Source organism: Nuphar pumila, chromosome 2, assembly GCF_984573655.1.
Source record: "Nuphar pumila chromosome 2, dmNupPumi1.hap1.1, whole genome shotgun sequence".
Taxonomy (NCBI): domain Eukaryota; kingdom Viridiplantae; phylum Streptophyta; class Magnoliopsida; order Nymphaeales; family Nymphaeaceae; genus Nuphar; species Nuphar pumila.
The window spans coordinates 73277592-73294461 of NC_143250.1; the positions used below are offsets into that span (position 1 = coordinate 73277592).

At 41.2% G+C, this 16870-nt stretch overlaps 1 protein-coding gene across 1 annotated transcript; it reads right to left on the reverse strand.

The window, feature by feature from the left end:
• Positions 1–1998: 1998 nt before the first annotated feature.
• LOC149845757 (putative serine/threonine-protein kinase WNK5) lies at positions 1999–16143 on the reverse strand. The gene is made up of 9 exons (XM_089989295.1): positions 16039–16143; positions 15032–15069; positions 14668–14895; positions 10576–10799; positions 5661–5818; positions 4847–5207; positions 3763–3936; positions 3576–3674; positions 1999–2450 (listed from the first exon to the last, which is right to left on the reverse strand). Exons 1-9 carry the CDS (start codon positions 16141–16143, stop codon positions 1999–2001), a joined length of 1839 nt encoding a protein of 612 aa, XP_089845421.1.
• Positions 16144–16870: the final 727 nt, after the last annotated feature.

Sequence of the window (16870 nt, forward strand, 5' to 3'; positions counted from 1 at the left end):
CCTTGACGAGCTAATTGTTAACTAGCCTAACCTGATAAATGGGTTCTAGTTGGCTGCATGAATCACTCTGGATTCATGCACTCAGATAAAGCTTTCAGAAGAAACTCTGAACTTCACTATTATGTGGATGAATGTGAGCTAACTAGACTAACTTTCGGATTTTGATTTCACACCATACATATTTAAATATTTGAAAATTAAGAAGCCATACACAGAATGCTATAACAGTGAATATTATATTTAGACCTAAGACAAGTACAAAAAAATAGATTTTTTCGGACTACTTACAGGCTAAATCGATTAAAATGTAAAACATAAAAAATTTAGATCTTTGTCTTATCTTTCTACAGAATCAAACAAATCAGATTTTCATGGAGAAGATCGTGAAAATTTCTCAAAATATAAAACATTATTCACAGTGTTTTGGACGGGACAAGGTCTGACAGATTCTATCTGACCAACTGCTTGATAGGGAATTTTCAGAACCTTGCCGGCTGAATCAGGTCTCGACCTCAACAGAAATGTTGTAGGTCTGTGTCTTATCGAAGAAGCCCAAGAACACCAGAATCGAACCAATATCTTAGCAGATACAATCGATTCTTTGAAGTTGTCTCTGACAACTCCAGAACCAAGAATCCAATTTTTTAATAGAAAACAAAATGAATAAAACCTTATGCTCAGAATCAAAACATGGCTAAAAATCACCTTAAATATCATAAAAAAACTTGTAACCACTTAGTACATGAACAACAATCAATTGGTTTTGCAGTTTGCAATCGATGAACAAAGATCTTAGCAATTAGCAAAAAAAATGAGTAGAGAGGAACAAAACCAAGCACAATAGTCGGATGGCCAAGAGGGAGTGTTGCTGGACAGCAACCACCGTCTCATGCCCTTGCACAACAGCCCGTTGCCAACCTTCCAACCTCCAACACCTTTAAGGTAGTGCTGCCACAATCAACCACTAGCCTAACCACACACTAACAATGTCACTCCTCCAAACTCGAGTTTCTTTCCCCAAAGAAACTTGCACCTCTTTTCTTTGCTGATTTTTTTTCTCAAAAACAAGAAGACCCCCTTCATGGTCGACCCCCATGAGGGTCTTAAGCCTTCCAGATGGTGTAATGATCATGCTGCCAATTTGCCCCAATCACTCACAAAGAGAGGTGGGTTTCTCTAAGTCGCTGCCCACTTGCTCAATACATGAGCTTCTTTTGAAAATGGGCATCATTGCTGCTCCAACAACCCTTTTAACCTTCTATAGTCAAACTGATTAAAAAAAAGGGTTATATATGTCCAACCCAAAGTGGCGTCAATTAGGGTTTGGGTTGAATTGGATCTTGGATAAGATTCAAGATTCAAATGATATTTTTGCTCAAAAAACCCTTCACGATATTGGGTTTTTAAATCAGAAAAAAAAAACTACCCTGAGTATCCCATACACCCTCTAGTGCCGCAAAACAATCTTAAAGGGCACTAGAACTCTCCAGATCCGTAGAATATGGCACATAAAAAAATAAAAATAAAATAAAAATTACATAAAATAAGGATTGACAACAAAATGTCCAAAATGTGATTCCCTGAAGAGCGTAATCGAATCAAGCGAAGGATCAAGGCAAGCATCGACTAAATTATGGATCCACTAAGACAAGGGATATCTTGCAAGTAGGTGGATCACCTCAAGTAGCAATGCCCGGATCGGGTCTGGAGAGTTGGATTGGAATCCAACTCCGCTTCTGAACTCTAAACATCTGTTTGCATCAGTTTTCCTTTGGCTTAGCCCAAAAAAAAGCTAGAAGAAGAAAAATGAATGTAGTTTTTGAAGAATAAAGAAAATGATTAGGAAATGAAGTTGTTATGACAATACAAGCAATGAAAGGACAGCTCTGTACACATATATTAATCGTTTGTACATAAAAATATTCTATACAAACACTTCAAAATTACTCAAAACTCACAACCAAATACTACATATAAAATAGGGAATCAATTCACTCTCTACCTCCGGCACTTTCCAGCAAGAGCCCATTCACATTCACCAGAAGAGCTACTTGGCTCCTGAAAACCAATGCGTTCAACTGCTCCAACAGTCTTGAACAACCGAAGCTTCCTCACCTCCTCTATCAATGACTTGTGAGAAAGCTGGCTCCGAAAATTGACCGACAAGCGCATCTTCGACAACTGGCAATTGCCGAAGGCTGTCCTAATGGATGGACTTTGTGTGTCCGTGGCCAATGGACAGAACCTTGAAGACTTACTTGTCCGGCCATGAGCAGGCAGCTCATGGTTTCCAAATGGATGGACATGCCCGGGTCCACCGTACTCTCCTTCCCCATTGCAAATGCCAGCATTGTCATTGTTGCTAGAGACATGGGTCCAGTTAGAATAGTGGCCAGAGAAAGTGGATCCCTGGAAGATCTTATCATCATCATCATCAATGCATGATTCATCTGCATGGATGATTAAATACAACATAAGAACTCCCACTGTTTATTTGTCACCACAAACTGCATCCAAGCATACAATGTAGCAAGTACGAGTATATATAGATGGACAACTTAAGAAGAAGCACTGGGAGATCATCATCAACATTGTATACTAAACTAGCTTACAATGATGAATAACTTCCATTACCACTCAATTCTAATTAAGATTACTTCAGATTCAGATCAGCACCACGGTTCGACACCTCGATGGAAAGAAGCATGCACACAGTCTCAAGCAAAGGTAAGAATGAATCAGCACAGAGCTTTACTCAAGGAAAGCTGGCACAGGGTAAGAACGAATTCACTATGGCAAGCACTCACAATAGAAACAGCCTCATTGAACAGGTACAGGGAAAGAATGAATCACACAGTCATCTTGCCATTGAAGGAAACCAAATCAAATCAGCTGCACAAAGTAAGAATCGAATATCCAAGGAAACTCCAAGTGCAAGTGCCAACGTGTGGACTTCTCAAGATAAGGAAATAAAAAACGTCTAAGGCTACCTCAAAGGCAACCTCGCATTGCATGAATGTAGTGATGAAATGGAAGGCCTGCCGAATATGAAAATGACGATAATCAAGGATTATCGTCCTCACTTTGTTAAAATTTTGCCGTTGTTCTTGCTTACCTCAACCTATATACAAATTATGAGTGAGCTGATGAATAATATAACGTAGAGAGAGATTTTTCAGATCGTGGACATGGGTCATAAGGACCGAACCACGTTAAAGCCGTCTTGTTCAATTTTCTTCTCTTTAAATTCTTCATTATCATTATATATATATAGCTAATGTGCCCATACTGAGCAAATGTAAGATATTCTAGCACAAGACCCTTAAGATGAAGGCCGACCAACATCATGTATCTGATCAAAGATGCATGATTTCTGATAGAAAAATGAAGGTAGCTATCTGCATTGACACACAGTCGGTTGATATGCTATGAGCCCAATTGAATAGCTACCATATCATGTTGGAGACATGCATCATCAAATACATGACATCAATGGCTAATTCACTACCATCTTATGCTGCTTGATGATCCAGCTGAAAATCGTGATCTTGCTAATTTCATCAGGATGTATATACCTTGTAACCAATCAACCAGAGTTTTCTCATCTTTTCCTCCTGATTGTCGTCGATCGGGAATGATCTGCCTCGGCAACTGATAAAAAACAAGGCGATGGCCTTGGAAATCAGAGAAAGAAGGTGAATCATAATCAAGATCAATGGCAGAATCTTGATCTTCCAAGTTCAAGCTTTCGTGGTCTCTGGCAGGGCGCATCGTCCATCCAATCGGGAACCAAGGCAGAGATTTCAGCCTCGATGACTCGTGCTATGTCCAATGGCTCCCGGTCTGAAATCTCAAGCTCCTTCACCATCTCCACAGCCACCTCCATGGGAGTATCCGTCACTATATCGAACCGGAAATGCACATTTCTTACGCAACCTGCATCCATTTCGTGCACAAAAGAATATTTTAACTGCTAATAGCAATTGTGATCACATGATTACACAATTAAATGATTAAGTGATTCACAAGAGATGGCATTTTGATGGGGAATTAGGTGCAAGCATACGGTTTGGTATAATTCTATGAAATGAAAGCAATGTACGCGCATAGAGCATGCTTTTTGACAAACTAAATTGCATACAAAAATGGCCAACCTCATGAATTAACTTTAGATTATAGTTACAAATTTTGTGATATCTTGAAACTATTGTGATTGCATTGCAATATTTTCGGAAAACAATGAAAGTCTTGTTAAAATCAGAATAAGCCTATTTCGAAGTATCTTTTTCTAATCACAATGCTAACACTTTCTCAATTTTTATATTCTAAAATTCTCTTCAAGCTTTTTTAATTTGGGCTAAATGTAAACCATTTAAAAAGTAGTAATATCATCATATTTTAAAGAATAGGTGATATTTTGAAAACAAAGTAATTTTTATATATTTTAAAATTCATACATATGTGGTCATTTTCGACGATTTTAGCCGGACAACAAATATTTACAACTTATCGCAAGATTTTCTCATGCCTAGAACATTCTAATACCAAGATTTGTTACTTGCTTTAGCTCCTACTTGGCCTGATCTAAATTATATTACAGGATCCTTACAGACAAGGATCCGACCCATTAACAGCCTTATGAGTTATTATTCAGCTGTGTATGTCCTCAACTGTTCTCTTTTTGTTTTTCTTTTCTTTTTCTTTTTTTCTTTTTTGAGAATGAACCCTTCGTGGTTTATTGGATACTTTTGAAAAATACACTTATCATTTTTTTTTTCATTTTGGAATATGGAAAGAAGACGAAAGTGGGTATAATGTACAGGTAGTTAAAACAATCGTTTCTTACCATCTTTATCAGCAATCTGGACCTTGAGGAAGATGGTGTCGTCGGGGTTCCGTTTTCCGGTGATCGTCATATCAGTGCTCGCAGGGTTCGCATGGTGTGGCTTCGTCTTAGGCAGGATCGGTGCATGCATTGATTTCTCGGGCACCGGAGTTGGGGCCAAGCGCGGACTCGCAGACGGTGGCTTGTCGGAAGGAGGCCTCGCTGATGAATACTCCGGCACCCCTTCGTCGTCCGAAAGGAGGAAAGGATCGAGCAGCAGTTCCTCTGCTGGCACCCTGTTAGGAGCACTCTCCAGGCACCTCCCCACAAACCTTCTGGCTTCCGGGTCCTTTATAATATAGTATGCGTCCGGTTTCTTCCCCTGGATGACCACATGACCCATCACGGTCAGGGACAAAGGTATCAGTGATTCACGAGAGAAGATCCAATCATACCCAACCACATCATTTTTTTTTATGACGAGGAACCTGGCCGAAGTGCAGTAAACCCCGGTGAAGTCCCACGACCACCCTGCCTTACTCGGCTTACCTCCGAAAGGTACGGGCACAACTGTGCGCCAGTGGGATTTGATCGGGTGCCTTCATCTCAGCACCCTTACAACCACCCACACGGGCCACGCTGGTCATGACCCCGCGGTGGTACTGATCAATTTTTGGTGATAGTGAATTTGATCCCCACATCTTGACAGAAACTGTCAATTTCCTAATGTGGGGTCCACAATGTAGGATACGTGCACGGTTCAGATTCAGCATCACCAGCTTTTGGTGATATCGAATATGGCCCTTTTTTTTGGAAAATGAAAAAGATATCTTACCGAGGTGACCTTCTTGTAGATCTGAGCAGGGTTGGCGCACTCGCTGTAGGGGTAATCGGAAGTGAGCATCTCCAGTACACACATGCCAAACGAATATATGTCCACCAACTCATTGTATTCTTCTTTGTAGAGCTCCGGAGCCATAAATTCCGGTGTCCCTAGAGACACAGCACAAATTAGTTGTGTTATTACGAGAGAGATATTTGATCATGTTTGTTTCTTCTGGAACAAAGTTGGCAATATTGCATATAAACGATCATCAGTTGCATTTAATCCCCACCACACATCTAACTTGATAGCTGTGTGGGTGGGGCCACATATATCTCTATCAAGTGAGATGTGTCGTGGAGATTGAATATAACTCATAAAACAGTAAGATATAATATGATTAGAACTGCTCTCAACATAATCAAATTGAATTCGGTACAACAATCAGAAATCACAGCAGTGAGAGAGAGATAGAGGGATAGAAAGAGATAGAAAGAGAGAGGAATTGAGATTAGGTGATTGTACATTCTAAGTGTGCCTCTGCACTTGATCACCCACCTTTTGGATTAACCACCATGATCCATTCCGATAAACCAACATAGGATAAGGAAAAATAATTACACAAACCGTTCCCACCCTATGCTCTATAAATAAAAGGTATCATGAGCGACCCTCATAAGGTGATAAGGTATGAAACATAAATGTAGTGAATGCGCATCCAACAGGGAATAGGTCTACTCATCGGCTGCTTAAGGAAGCCTGCGCTTGTGGTAGCTGCAGCCCGATTGAGCAGAGAACTCCCTTCGTCCTCAACTGCCATCACCTTCCTCTCCTCCAGCCGACCTCCATCTTCGATAACCACAATCAGACAATTGTCGGATCAGGTATAAAGCGTCCCTTGTATTTTGTTCTGCTTAACATAGTGTGCTTTGTGTTTTCTTTGTCTCAGCGCAGGCCACTGGCATCAGGGGAGACAACGACGTCGGACGAACCCCACATTGGGTTATGGGCCCACACCCCGCATCCGTTGCGCAGGGTGTGCTCTGGTCATCCGGCAATACAGGTCGCCATGAGGCGATGCTGCAGCTGGTCGCTGTTGGGCGACAAACAAAAAAAAACAAGGCTTACCTCAAATTTTGGGGGTTTTCAATCGAGCAGGGTGTGTCGGCTACCCGTGGCCTCCATCTCCATCTGGGTGTTGCAGAGTCGACTCCGCTTCCTTCGGCGACTATCAAGTCGCCGGAGCTCGACAACCGGCATCACTGGTTGGTTTTTTTTTCCATCATCGAAAGAAAGTGACCATCAGGTCACTGATAGTGGTGGAACTCCACCGGTTGCCTTACGGATCGCCGACAATCGTGGGATTGCCGGACCGCCGGGGCTGACGACAACCATTCCCCTCTGCGACTAGAGAAGAAAATGCAAATAGGGTTTGAAAAACCCTATTTCGCGTATAAGGCTTCTTTTAAACGATTTGGGTCGGGTTCAATTTCTGAACCAGACCCACCCCACCTGAATCTGATCCATAAAGTTTATATGGATCAGATCTGGGATTTGGGTGGGGCCCCCCGCTTTGTTTCAACCCATGATCTGCAACCCTTTGGATCCGAATCAAGTCAATATTATGATCTGATCCATAAAAGCTCCTTTGGATCGGATCCGGTTCTCAGGTAATGGATCTGAAGTTCATTTGACCTTGACCCAATATGATGATTGGATTCGGGTCGGGTCTAAGAGATCCATTTGGATCTCTCTGGAACCGCAACCGATCTGTTGAGTCCTTTTGGATCGGATTGCGGTTCAGACCCGTACTGACCCATAATATCGATTCGGGTCGGATCTGGATTCAGATCTTCGGGTCTCAGATCCTGAATCTGAAAACATTCTCTGGATCGGATCCTGGTAAGCCGGACCCGGTTCTTTCAGTGACTGATCCAAAATCCGGTTAAAACCAGATTATATGGTTCTGGATCCGTCAGTCTGACAGAACCAGATCTGAATAAACTGTAACAGGGTATGAACCGGTTCAACCGGTTCGACCTGTTTCTGAACCGATATGGATCTCTCTAGAACCGGTTCTCAGACAACTGAGACTGGTTCACTACTGCAAAGACCAGTTTAGAGTGTTACAGACCTGGTTCGGTGTATTCTGAACCGATTGAGAGCTTGATTTGACCAATTCATCCAGTTTTGTGACCGGTTCGGGGGTCATTTGATCGGTTCATTCAGTTTTAGGACCGGTTCAGGGGTCATATGACCGGTTCATCCAGTTTTCGGACCGGTTCATGGGTCATATGGTCGGTTTCATCCAGTTTTTTGGATCGCTTCAGAGGTTTTATAGTCAGTTCATAAGGATTGAGAACCGATTCAATAAATTGATGCACGTTTCAAGGTCTAATTTTATCATTTTACCAATTTTTTGATATGGATATGGGCATAAGCATCAAGTTACAACTTGTTTAAAGTATTATATTCAATATTGGCATTAAGGATAGTTAGATGATTTAGTGTATTCATGTCACCAAAGTGATTAAATACACGTATGTTGTCAAAAAGTATTAATACTATCATACAGTTTTTTTTAGCCAATATTAATGTTGTACTTAGATTCATGAAACGATAAATGACCCAAAAGTAGTTTTATCGTGTTTGAAATTTAAGTAGGGTAAAATAAGGTAAATGTGCCGAGATACATCACACATGTGTATCCAAAGGTACCTTGTGTCGATGGTCTAACTTCATAAGAACTTTAGTTTTATCGAATATGGTTGGTAGGCGAAGTGGTTTCGCGTGTCGAAGCTCTTACCAAAGTAGGACTTCGATGACCTCCTTCACTTGCCTGAAAATAAGCATATTAAGGGCCTTTATTCTTTTACTTTTTCAACTAAAGTGTTAGTCTCGTACGAATGCTTCCTGATGCATGTCTTTTATCGTGCAGTTTCTAGTCTTGTGATTTTAGATGGCTCAAGTTCTATATCTTTTTTTGATGGATCTAACTTTAGTGATTGGAAATAAATTGTTCTTTTTACATTAGGGTATATGGATTTAGATCTAGCCCTAAGAATAGATGAACCCATTGTCCTCACTAATCAAAGAACTGTTGATCAAAAGATTGCTTTTGAAAAGTGAGAGCACTCGAATAGACTTAGCTTGTTGCTTTTGCAATCTAAAGTGACTAAGAATATTCATAGTGCTATCCCACAATGCAGAATAGTGAGAGAATTTTTGAATGTCATTGAAGCACAGTTTGTGAGTTCAAACAAGGTCAGAGCCAGTGCTTAATGTCAAAGCTTATAACTATAAAATGTTTTAGAGGGAAAAATATTTGCCAACACATTTTAAAAATAAGAAACATAGCGTCTTAGCTGAATGACATGAAGCTGACCATTTCTGACTCTTTCCTAATGCATTTGATTCTGACATCTTACCTTTGGAGTATAAACCTTTCAAAATCTCTTACGATAAATGAACATTCAATGAACTCATGTCCAAGTGTGTTGAAGAAGAAGAAAGGTTGAAAGGAGAGAAGATGCAAAGTGCACATATGGCTTCTCATGGCTCTAAGGTAGGACCAAAGAAGAATGCATTTAAAAGAAATGCTAAGAAGAAGCCAACTGAGGACAAGTCATCCCAAGACAAGCAATTCGACTTTGTTCCCATAAAGTGCTTCTTTTGCAAGAAGAAGGGACACAGGAAGGTAGATTGCATAAAGTATAAGAAGTGATTGAAAAAGAGAGGTAATTTGTTATTTGTTTTTCATGAATGTAATTTATTATAAATTCCTGAAAATAGTTGGTGGATTGATTCTGGTGCTACTGTTCATATTTTCAACTGTCTACAGTTGTTTCTGAGCAGACGAGAACCACCACAATTCCTGAAAAGGTTTATTGTCGGATCAAGTGGGAGAATGTTGGATTAACCACCACAATTTACGTGGTGGTTATCCACAATGTGGATACATCCCCACATCAGGGATGATCCATTCCGATAATCTAGCATAGGATAAGGGGGGACGATTACGCAAACCGTTCCCACCCTATGCTCTATAAATAGAAAGTATCATGAGCGATCCTCATAAGGTGATAATGTATGAAACAGAAGTGTAGTGAATGCACATCCATCAGGGAATAGGTCTACTCACCGGCTGCCTAAGGAAGCCTGTGCTTGTGGTGGCTGCAGCCCGGCTGAGCAGAGAACTCCCTTCGTCCTCAACTGCCATCACCTTCCTCTGCTCCAGCCGACCTTCATCTCCGGTAACCACAGCCCGACAATGGCCGGATCAGGTATAAAGTGTCCCCTGTATTTTGTTCTGCTTAACACAGTGTGATCTGTGTTTTCTTTGTCTCGACGCAGGCCACCCGCATCAGGGGCGATGCCGAACGAACCCCACACCACTATCTTCTGTTGAGCCTATGGATGGCAATGGACAGGGGTGGGGGCGGGGGACAGGGTCTTCACCCCCACCCCGTCTTAAAACCCGAACCTCCATCCCCATACCGGGTTGGATTTTAACCTTCACCCCGTCTTCATCTCTGTTTCATGTCCTCCATCCCCGGTCCAAACAGGGTGAGGCAGGGCCCAGTTTCTCTTTGGTCTATTGTCATCCCTTAGAAGGATGGGGGTGGGGGGGTGGGGTGGGGTGGGGCAAGGCGGGGAAAAGCATAAGTCCATTTCCGCCTTCATCCCGCACAGGAATGGATTTTAACCTTCATCCCCGGTTCAAACTGGGCGAGGAGAGGTAGGGCGGGGCCCATTTTCCCCATGTCCCCTGCCATCCCTAGTCCGTTTTCCCTCGGTCCCCTTCCATCCCTAGTTGAGCCCCAATAGCTAACAGACTATATCCAAAAAGATAGTGCGTGATGAGTTGCAGCAGCACACTAAAAGAGTGCAATCACCTTGCATAATATGAGTGAGAGAGAGATTTCACCTATGACACTGTGGGCAGCCTGCGACTGGCAAAGGATGGCAGCTAGGCCGAGATCTCCAATCTTGACTTCGCCCAGGTGGCCGTTGACAAAGATGTTGTCACACTTGAGGTCCCTGTGAATCACGGGAGGGTTGTGGCTGTGGAGGTAAACGAGGCCCTTGAGTATCTGCCTGGACCAGTTCTTGATGGCTCTGATATCTACACGCTTGTACTTTTGCCGGTATCTGAACCAGGAAATTGTATATATAAAAATATTGATATGTTTACCAATCCAATATGTTTGCTGGTATGAATTGAGATTTTCATAAGTTGTTTTGCAAATCTATCAGGCTGGTCCATTTGCTAGGAATCAACTGTTGGATCATCCTAATCGGATCAAAAATTTGGTTTTTTATACTTGAATATTTATGAAAATTTTAAGCTGTTAATTTTTAACCCTTAAAATATCCTTCTTATACATCCTAATTGGATGATCCAAGAAACTGTTTCTATAAAACCATGAGTTTAGATCACATTAGTGGGGTAAAATTTTTGAAAAAAAAAAACTTATAAAAATCCTGATTCATACCAATAAACATATTTTAGTAACCCTATCTATAATTAGATGCATACTTATAATAAGGGTGCAATGCGATTGCATACTTTTAGTGTGCTGATCACCCACCAAGATGGTGGGCTATCAGGTGCAGCATCACACTTAAGTACCGATTTATAGATGTTACAGTGATCAGACCGACTACCTCGCAAAAAAAGCGTGGCTGTCAGTGATTGGGCCGATTACTTTTGCCTATCACTGAACCTGCTCCCATGTATACGTATCCAACGCTGCTCATAAGCATATTACGTGCTCACAGGCTAACTGAATGAAACTATTCTTGTGAAGGTACATGACATTTCCATGAGAGCAGACTCATTCTCAACCGTGCATCTAACCAGGCAACTGAGAGAGTGGGGCTCACACACATTGCCATCAACTGAAATGTGCGGTTGGGAATTAATACCACCAAAGAATTGGTTATACGCAATATGATGAGCCGATCTGCTCTCCGTTTCCATGCCTTATCCCAGACACCGATGTTCATCAGTGCATGTTCTGTGTGCGTTTGTGAACCATGAAAAGAGATTATAAAATAGTGACAAAGGAACCACTTGGCACGTTACTGTACTGCTCGTCCACCATGCAACCACTTGCATGCAAGTTGCTATATATATATGTATTGGTTTTCATTTGATATTCTGGATGGTTTCAATTGGGTTTTCGATAGTTCACCCGATTCCTTGGTTGCAACGTGCATGTGGCTGGAAAAATGGTTGGTGTGTCTCCATCCATGACTGGTTGGTTCCAGAGACTATTATGCTCTTTTTTTTAGGAGTGCACATGAATGTATCGAAGTATATTCTTTGTGATGGTTTTCATCCTAAGCCAAGTGTTAAACAAGAGAGACAAATTGATACTTCAGGTAGCAGTTGAGCGCATTATGAAATTATTGCCCTAATATATATATATATATATATATATATATATTGGCTGGTAAGTAACTAATGAGTAAAAGTACTTTTTTTTGGAATTTATAACCCGAAAAAACCGCACCTGGCATGAAGACATGGTCCAGTCTGCCATACCTGCGGTCATCATGCCAATTGCGTAAAACTCCAAATCTAAGACCGCTATTCTGGGGCGGCTTATGCTATGTGTTGGTTTGTGCAGAAGGGGCGATGCTCATGGAAATCAAACTTTGACGGTCCCTCTAGCAGCCAAGGCCCCACCCCACTATCCCAACTCTCCTTGGGGAAGGTAGAAACACTCTTTTTTTTTTTAAGTTTAATTTTTTTCAAATGCTACAGATGTGATGGTCGGTTTAGTAGGGAAGGTGTTTTGAATCATGTGATTATGATAATTAATTAGGTTTTTAAAGGGTTAAAAAATTAATGAACCCACAATGTGCCAAAATTCTACAACTCAAAAATTCATGTTTTTTACATCAGAAAAGCGTGATCTAAAACTTGATCCTTGACAAACAAACCATGCTCAATGCATCTATGTGGTTAGATTGAGTCGATACAATTTGCACTTATGATTTTTAGTTCACTACTTCTTTACCATCATTAGTAGCAAATATTTTCACACATATATATATATATATATATTCAAAATGATAAGACACTTCAACAGATATTTCAAGAAATTTTAAACTTAGTTCTGATGATACTATTATTGTAGAAAAATTACTACTTCTACAAGACAGTCCTACATTACATTCAGTTTGATCTATTTTCCTTTCAAATAGGATGCATCTTTTGGCTAATATTTGGTATCAAAAGCACAATTTTTTTCGAAATCATAGGTTAAAGCTTTATGAACTTAATCTCATCACATAGATGTGAGCAAAATGGTTTGTTTGTTAAAGATTAAATTTTGAGTTATGTTATTTTGATCGAAGCTAAATTTTTCTTTCAAATTTTGAGTTTGCTATGTTATTTTCAACTATGGAAGCTATACATCTTCTTAGACAACTTATTGAAAGATATAGAAAGAGGAACAAAGATTTGCATATGGTTTTTATTGATTTAGAGAAGGCATACGATAGAGTACTTAGGGACGTTCTCTGGTGGACAATGATGAAGAAAGGTGTTTCTCTCAAGTACATTAGTATAATTAAAGATATGTATGAAGGAGTAGTAACCAATGTCCGCACTTGTGGAGGGGTGACAACCAATTTTCCGATAACGGTTGGGTTACATCAAGGATCTGCTTTAAGCCCTTTCCTATTTGCGATAGTGATGGATGAGCTTACGAGATCAATTCAAGAAAATGTACCGTGGTGTATGTTGTTTGCTGATGATATTGTTTTGATTGATGAGTCTAGAGCTGGGGTTAATGCTAAGTTAGAATTATGGAGACAGACATTGGAAGCTAGAGGTTTTAAGTTGAGTAAGAGTAAGACTGAATATATGGAATGTCGGTTTAGTAAGCAACGAAGTAGTGATGGGAGTGTAGTGAAGCTTGGTGAGCAAGATATACCGGTGAATGATTATTTCAAATATTTGGGATCCATCATTCAAAAGTATGGAGAAATTGATGGAGATGTAAATCATAGGATAAAGGTTGGGTGGATGAAATGGAAAAGTGCTACTGGAGTGCTGTGCGATCGTAGAATGCCATTGCAGTTGAAGGGAAAGTTTTATAGGACGACTATTAGACCCGCTTTACTATATGGTACGGAATGTTGGGCTGCCAAGAGACATCATATTCAAAAAATGAGTGTAGCTGAGATGCGGATGCTTAGATGGATGTGTGGAAATACAATAAAAGATAAGATTCGGAACGAAGAGATACGTAAGAAGGTAGGTGTTGCACCCATTGAAAATAAGATGAGAGAGAATCGTTTACGGTGGTTTGGACATATTCGGCGAAGGCCTAATGATGCTCCAGTTAGAAGGTTGGAGAAATGGGAAAATATATTAGTTAAAAGAGGTCGGGGTAGGCCTAGGAAGACTTGGATGGAGATGATAGGAAAGGATATGAATGCTTTGAACCTCACCGAGGACATGGCGTTGGATAGAAATGATTGGAGGAAAAGGATTCATGTGGAAGACCCAAAATGAATTTCTTTTTTGGTTCATATCGCTGACCCCAATTGTTTTGGGATGAAGGCGTAGTTGTTGTTGTTGTTGTTATTTTGATCGAAAAGTATGTTCAGTATATTATAAACTGTTGAATTTTGAAACCCTAAAAATCCGGCTTACACGTCACACTCAAAATTATTCAAAGCTAATTTTCGACTAAACAAACCTTGTAAATCACATCCAAAATGTTTTTATCTAAAAAAATACGAAAAAAAGGTGGTTTATACTCTATAGCTCGGGCTTCCAATAACACCAAATAGTGAGATGTTCGGTGGTGATGGAGTATCGTGTCTTTTCTAATCTCTGGTGTCATTAGATTGTCGAGTGTGACGCATGTAATTACGTCGAGAGGCACATGGCTTTTCGATAACGAAGTTCACCATCCAAGTGGCGCTAATACCCAAAAAGTACCATTCTTTTTGTGACATATCACGTGATGAGAGAGAGATTGTAGGGCAACCCTACCCTCGTAAGGTGCCGGAGGTGAACATCTCGGTGATGAAGTTGATGGTGCGGGAGTTGGTGTCGATCCAGGAGGCGTAGAACTTGATGATGGAGTCGTGGTCGAGGGTGCTGAGCAGGTGCACCTCCGAGTAGAGACGCTGCAGCTCCTCCGGAGACCTCAGCGCGTCTGCCAACCTCACCTGATTCCACGCCACCTCCATCCCCGTCACCTCGTCGAACGCCCTGTACCTGTTTGGAGACGATCAAACCCACGAGAAAAACGAGAACTCAGACAACACTAAAACCTCTCGGAGAACTTCACAGACCCCGCCGGAGAAGGCCGGAAAAAACCAAGAAAAAGAAGGACAAAAGAGAAAAGACGTACACGGTCTTCGTCGCTCCTTTGCCGAGAACGTCGTTGAACTGCACTCAAGGGAAAAAAAAATTAGAACTTTGAATGACTAAAATTTCCTCAATCATTCTGTAATTTCAAACACAATATTCGGAGGGCGCATGTCTTTATTTGATAGTCTAACGACTTTCTCGTCATTTTGGATGAGTCAAGGGTGGCTGTTGACTTTGTTTGACAAAACTACTCTTTTCCAGAGGGTATCAATACAGCGGTGTTTTTAGTCATTTTATGACTCAATAAAAAAAATGGAGAGCTTCAATTGTTCTTCCAGTGGCCAAATTACGACGCATACCCCGATCAAGATGTGACGTTGACGTTTTGAAAATTGACTAAAATACCCTTCACTCTTCTCCATCACACTAACCATCCCCAAAATACCCTTAAAAACTTGGTTTCAGTGATTATTTTCACAAACCCAGCTGAGGATAATTTCGCGATTAAATTGGCAATTTTTTATTCTTCAAAAAAGCTCGAGAAATATATCTATATATATAAAAACTCTAAAACTACCTTTGCAAATCAAATATAAGCTTCTTAAAAAATTTACAAAGATTTACAATATCTGGCCAATATTTTTTTTGGATACTTGGAGAGGAAAACCCCCGTCACCGATCTTACATTGACCGGCCTTTTCTTGGTCTTAAGATCCATGCACATCGAAAAGTACACCCAGCTTCGACCTTTCGGCAAGAGGCGCTGCCTGAAAGTTTCGAACTTGTGACGTTTTGTTAACTTGGTGACATTCACAAATCCCATCCAGAAGATCGGAGTCATTTATGTAGACTACGTGTAGCAAGTTCATCGCAACATAAAAATGGCCACAATAATAAAAGAAAAAAACCGCCTCGTAAGGGTGTTTTCATCATTTCAAGCAAACAGCGGCGGTAAGTACAGCAGGCAGAATCAGCCCGGCTAGGTCTCTACTCCTGAGGTGATTTCTCTCTCCGTGTACATATTGAATAAGGAAGAAGGGAACTTACTCGTCCGTACCGTTCGGAGGGGTCGGTCTCGGCATAGCCAAGATCGCTGCAACCGCCGCCGCCACCACCATCACCGTCGTCACAGAACCGTCTTGGGTTGAACATATCGACACTCGAACGCAACACCCGTCGGAGAGGGCCGAGAGTCGTCGCCGGAGGAGGCGGAGCAGGAAAGAGGAGTCAAAGGGAGTTGGTTTATTTATTTATTTTCCGGTGAGAAAGGATGTGAAGATGAGAAGAGAAGAGGGGAGGGAGCAGGGGAAGGGTCGGTGCTATATCCGAGGCTTCCCATCGTGGTTCTCCTTGGAGAAGACGCCGAAGAGGAGCCATAAGAGACTCGAGTACTCGATACTCAGCATGATCCGCGCCATCTCCACCACGCAGCGAGAGAAGTCGTCGAACTAGAGAGAGAGAAAGATAGATAGATAGATATCGTTGGAGTCGAGAAAAGCTATCATCCAAACACACCCGGAGATCGCTTCTACCTTTTCCTTCTCTCGTTCTTTCTTTGCGCTTTCTTCTGTAGGCCAACTCTTTGGTTTCCTCGGTTATTTTCTGCGGGGAGTCGATAAACGAGAAGAGAACTAATCGTTAAAGACGGGTACGTTAAGATGGGTGGCTCTGTACTTGAAGAATTGGCGGCCAGGCCTTTTCGTTTTCATTTGCGACGACGACGAAGAAGAAGAAGAGCCGAAAGAAGATCAACATTATCACTCATGAAGATCAACAAAACGTTGAACCCATGAACCGAACAAAATAGAAAACAAAACTAAAATATAGAAAAACAAAAGCTAAATAAAAAGAAACTAGTGGTGGTGGGAGACGGGGCAGG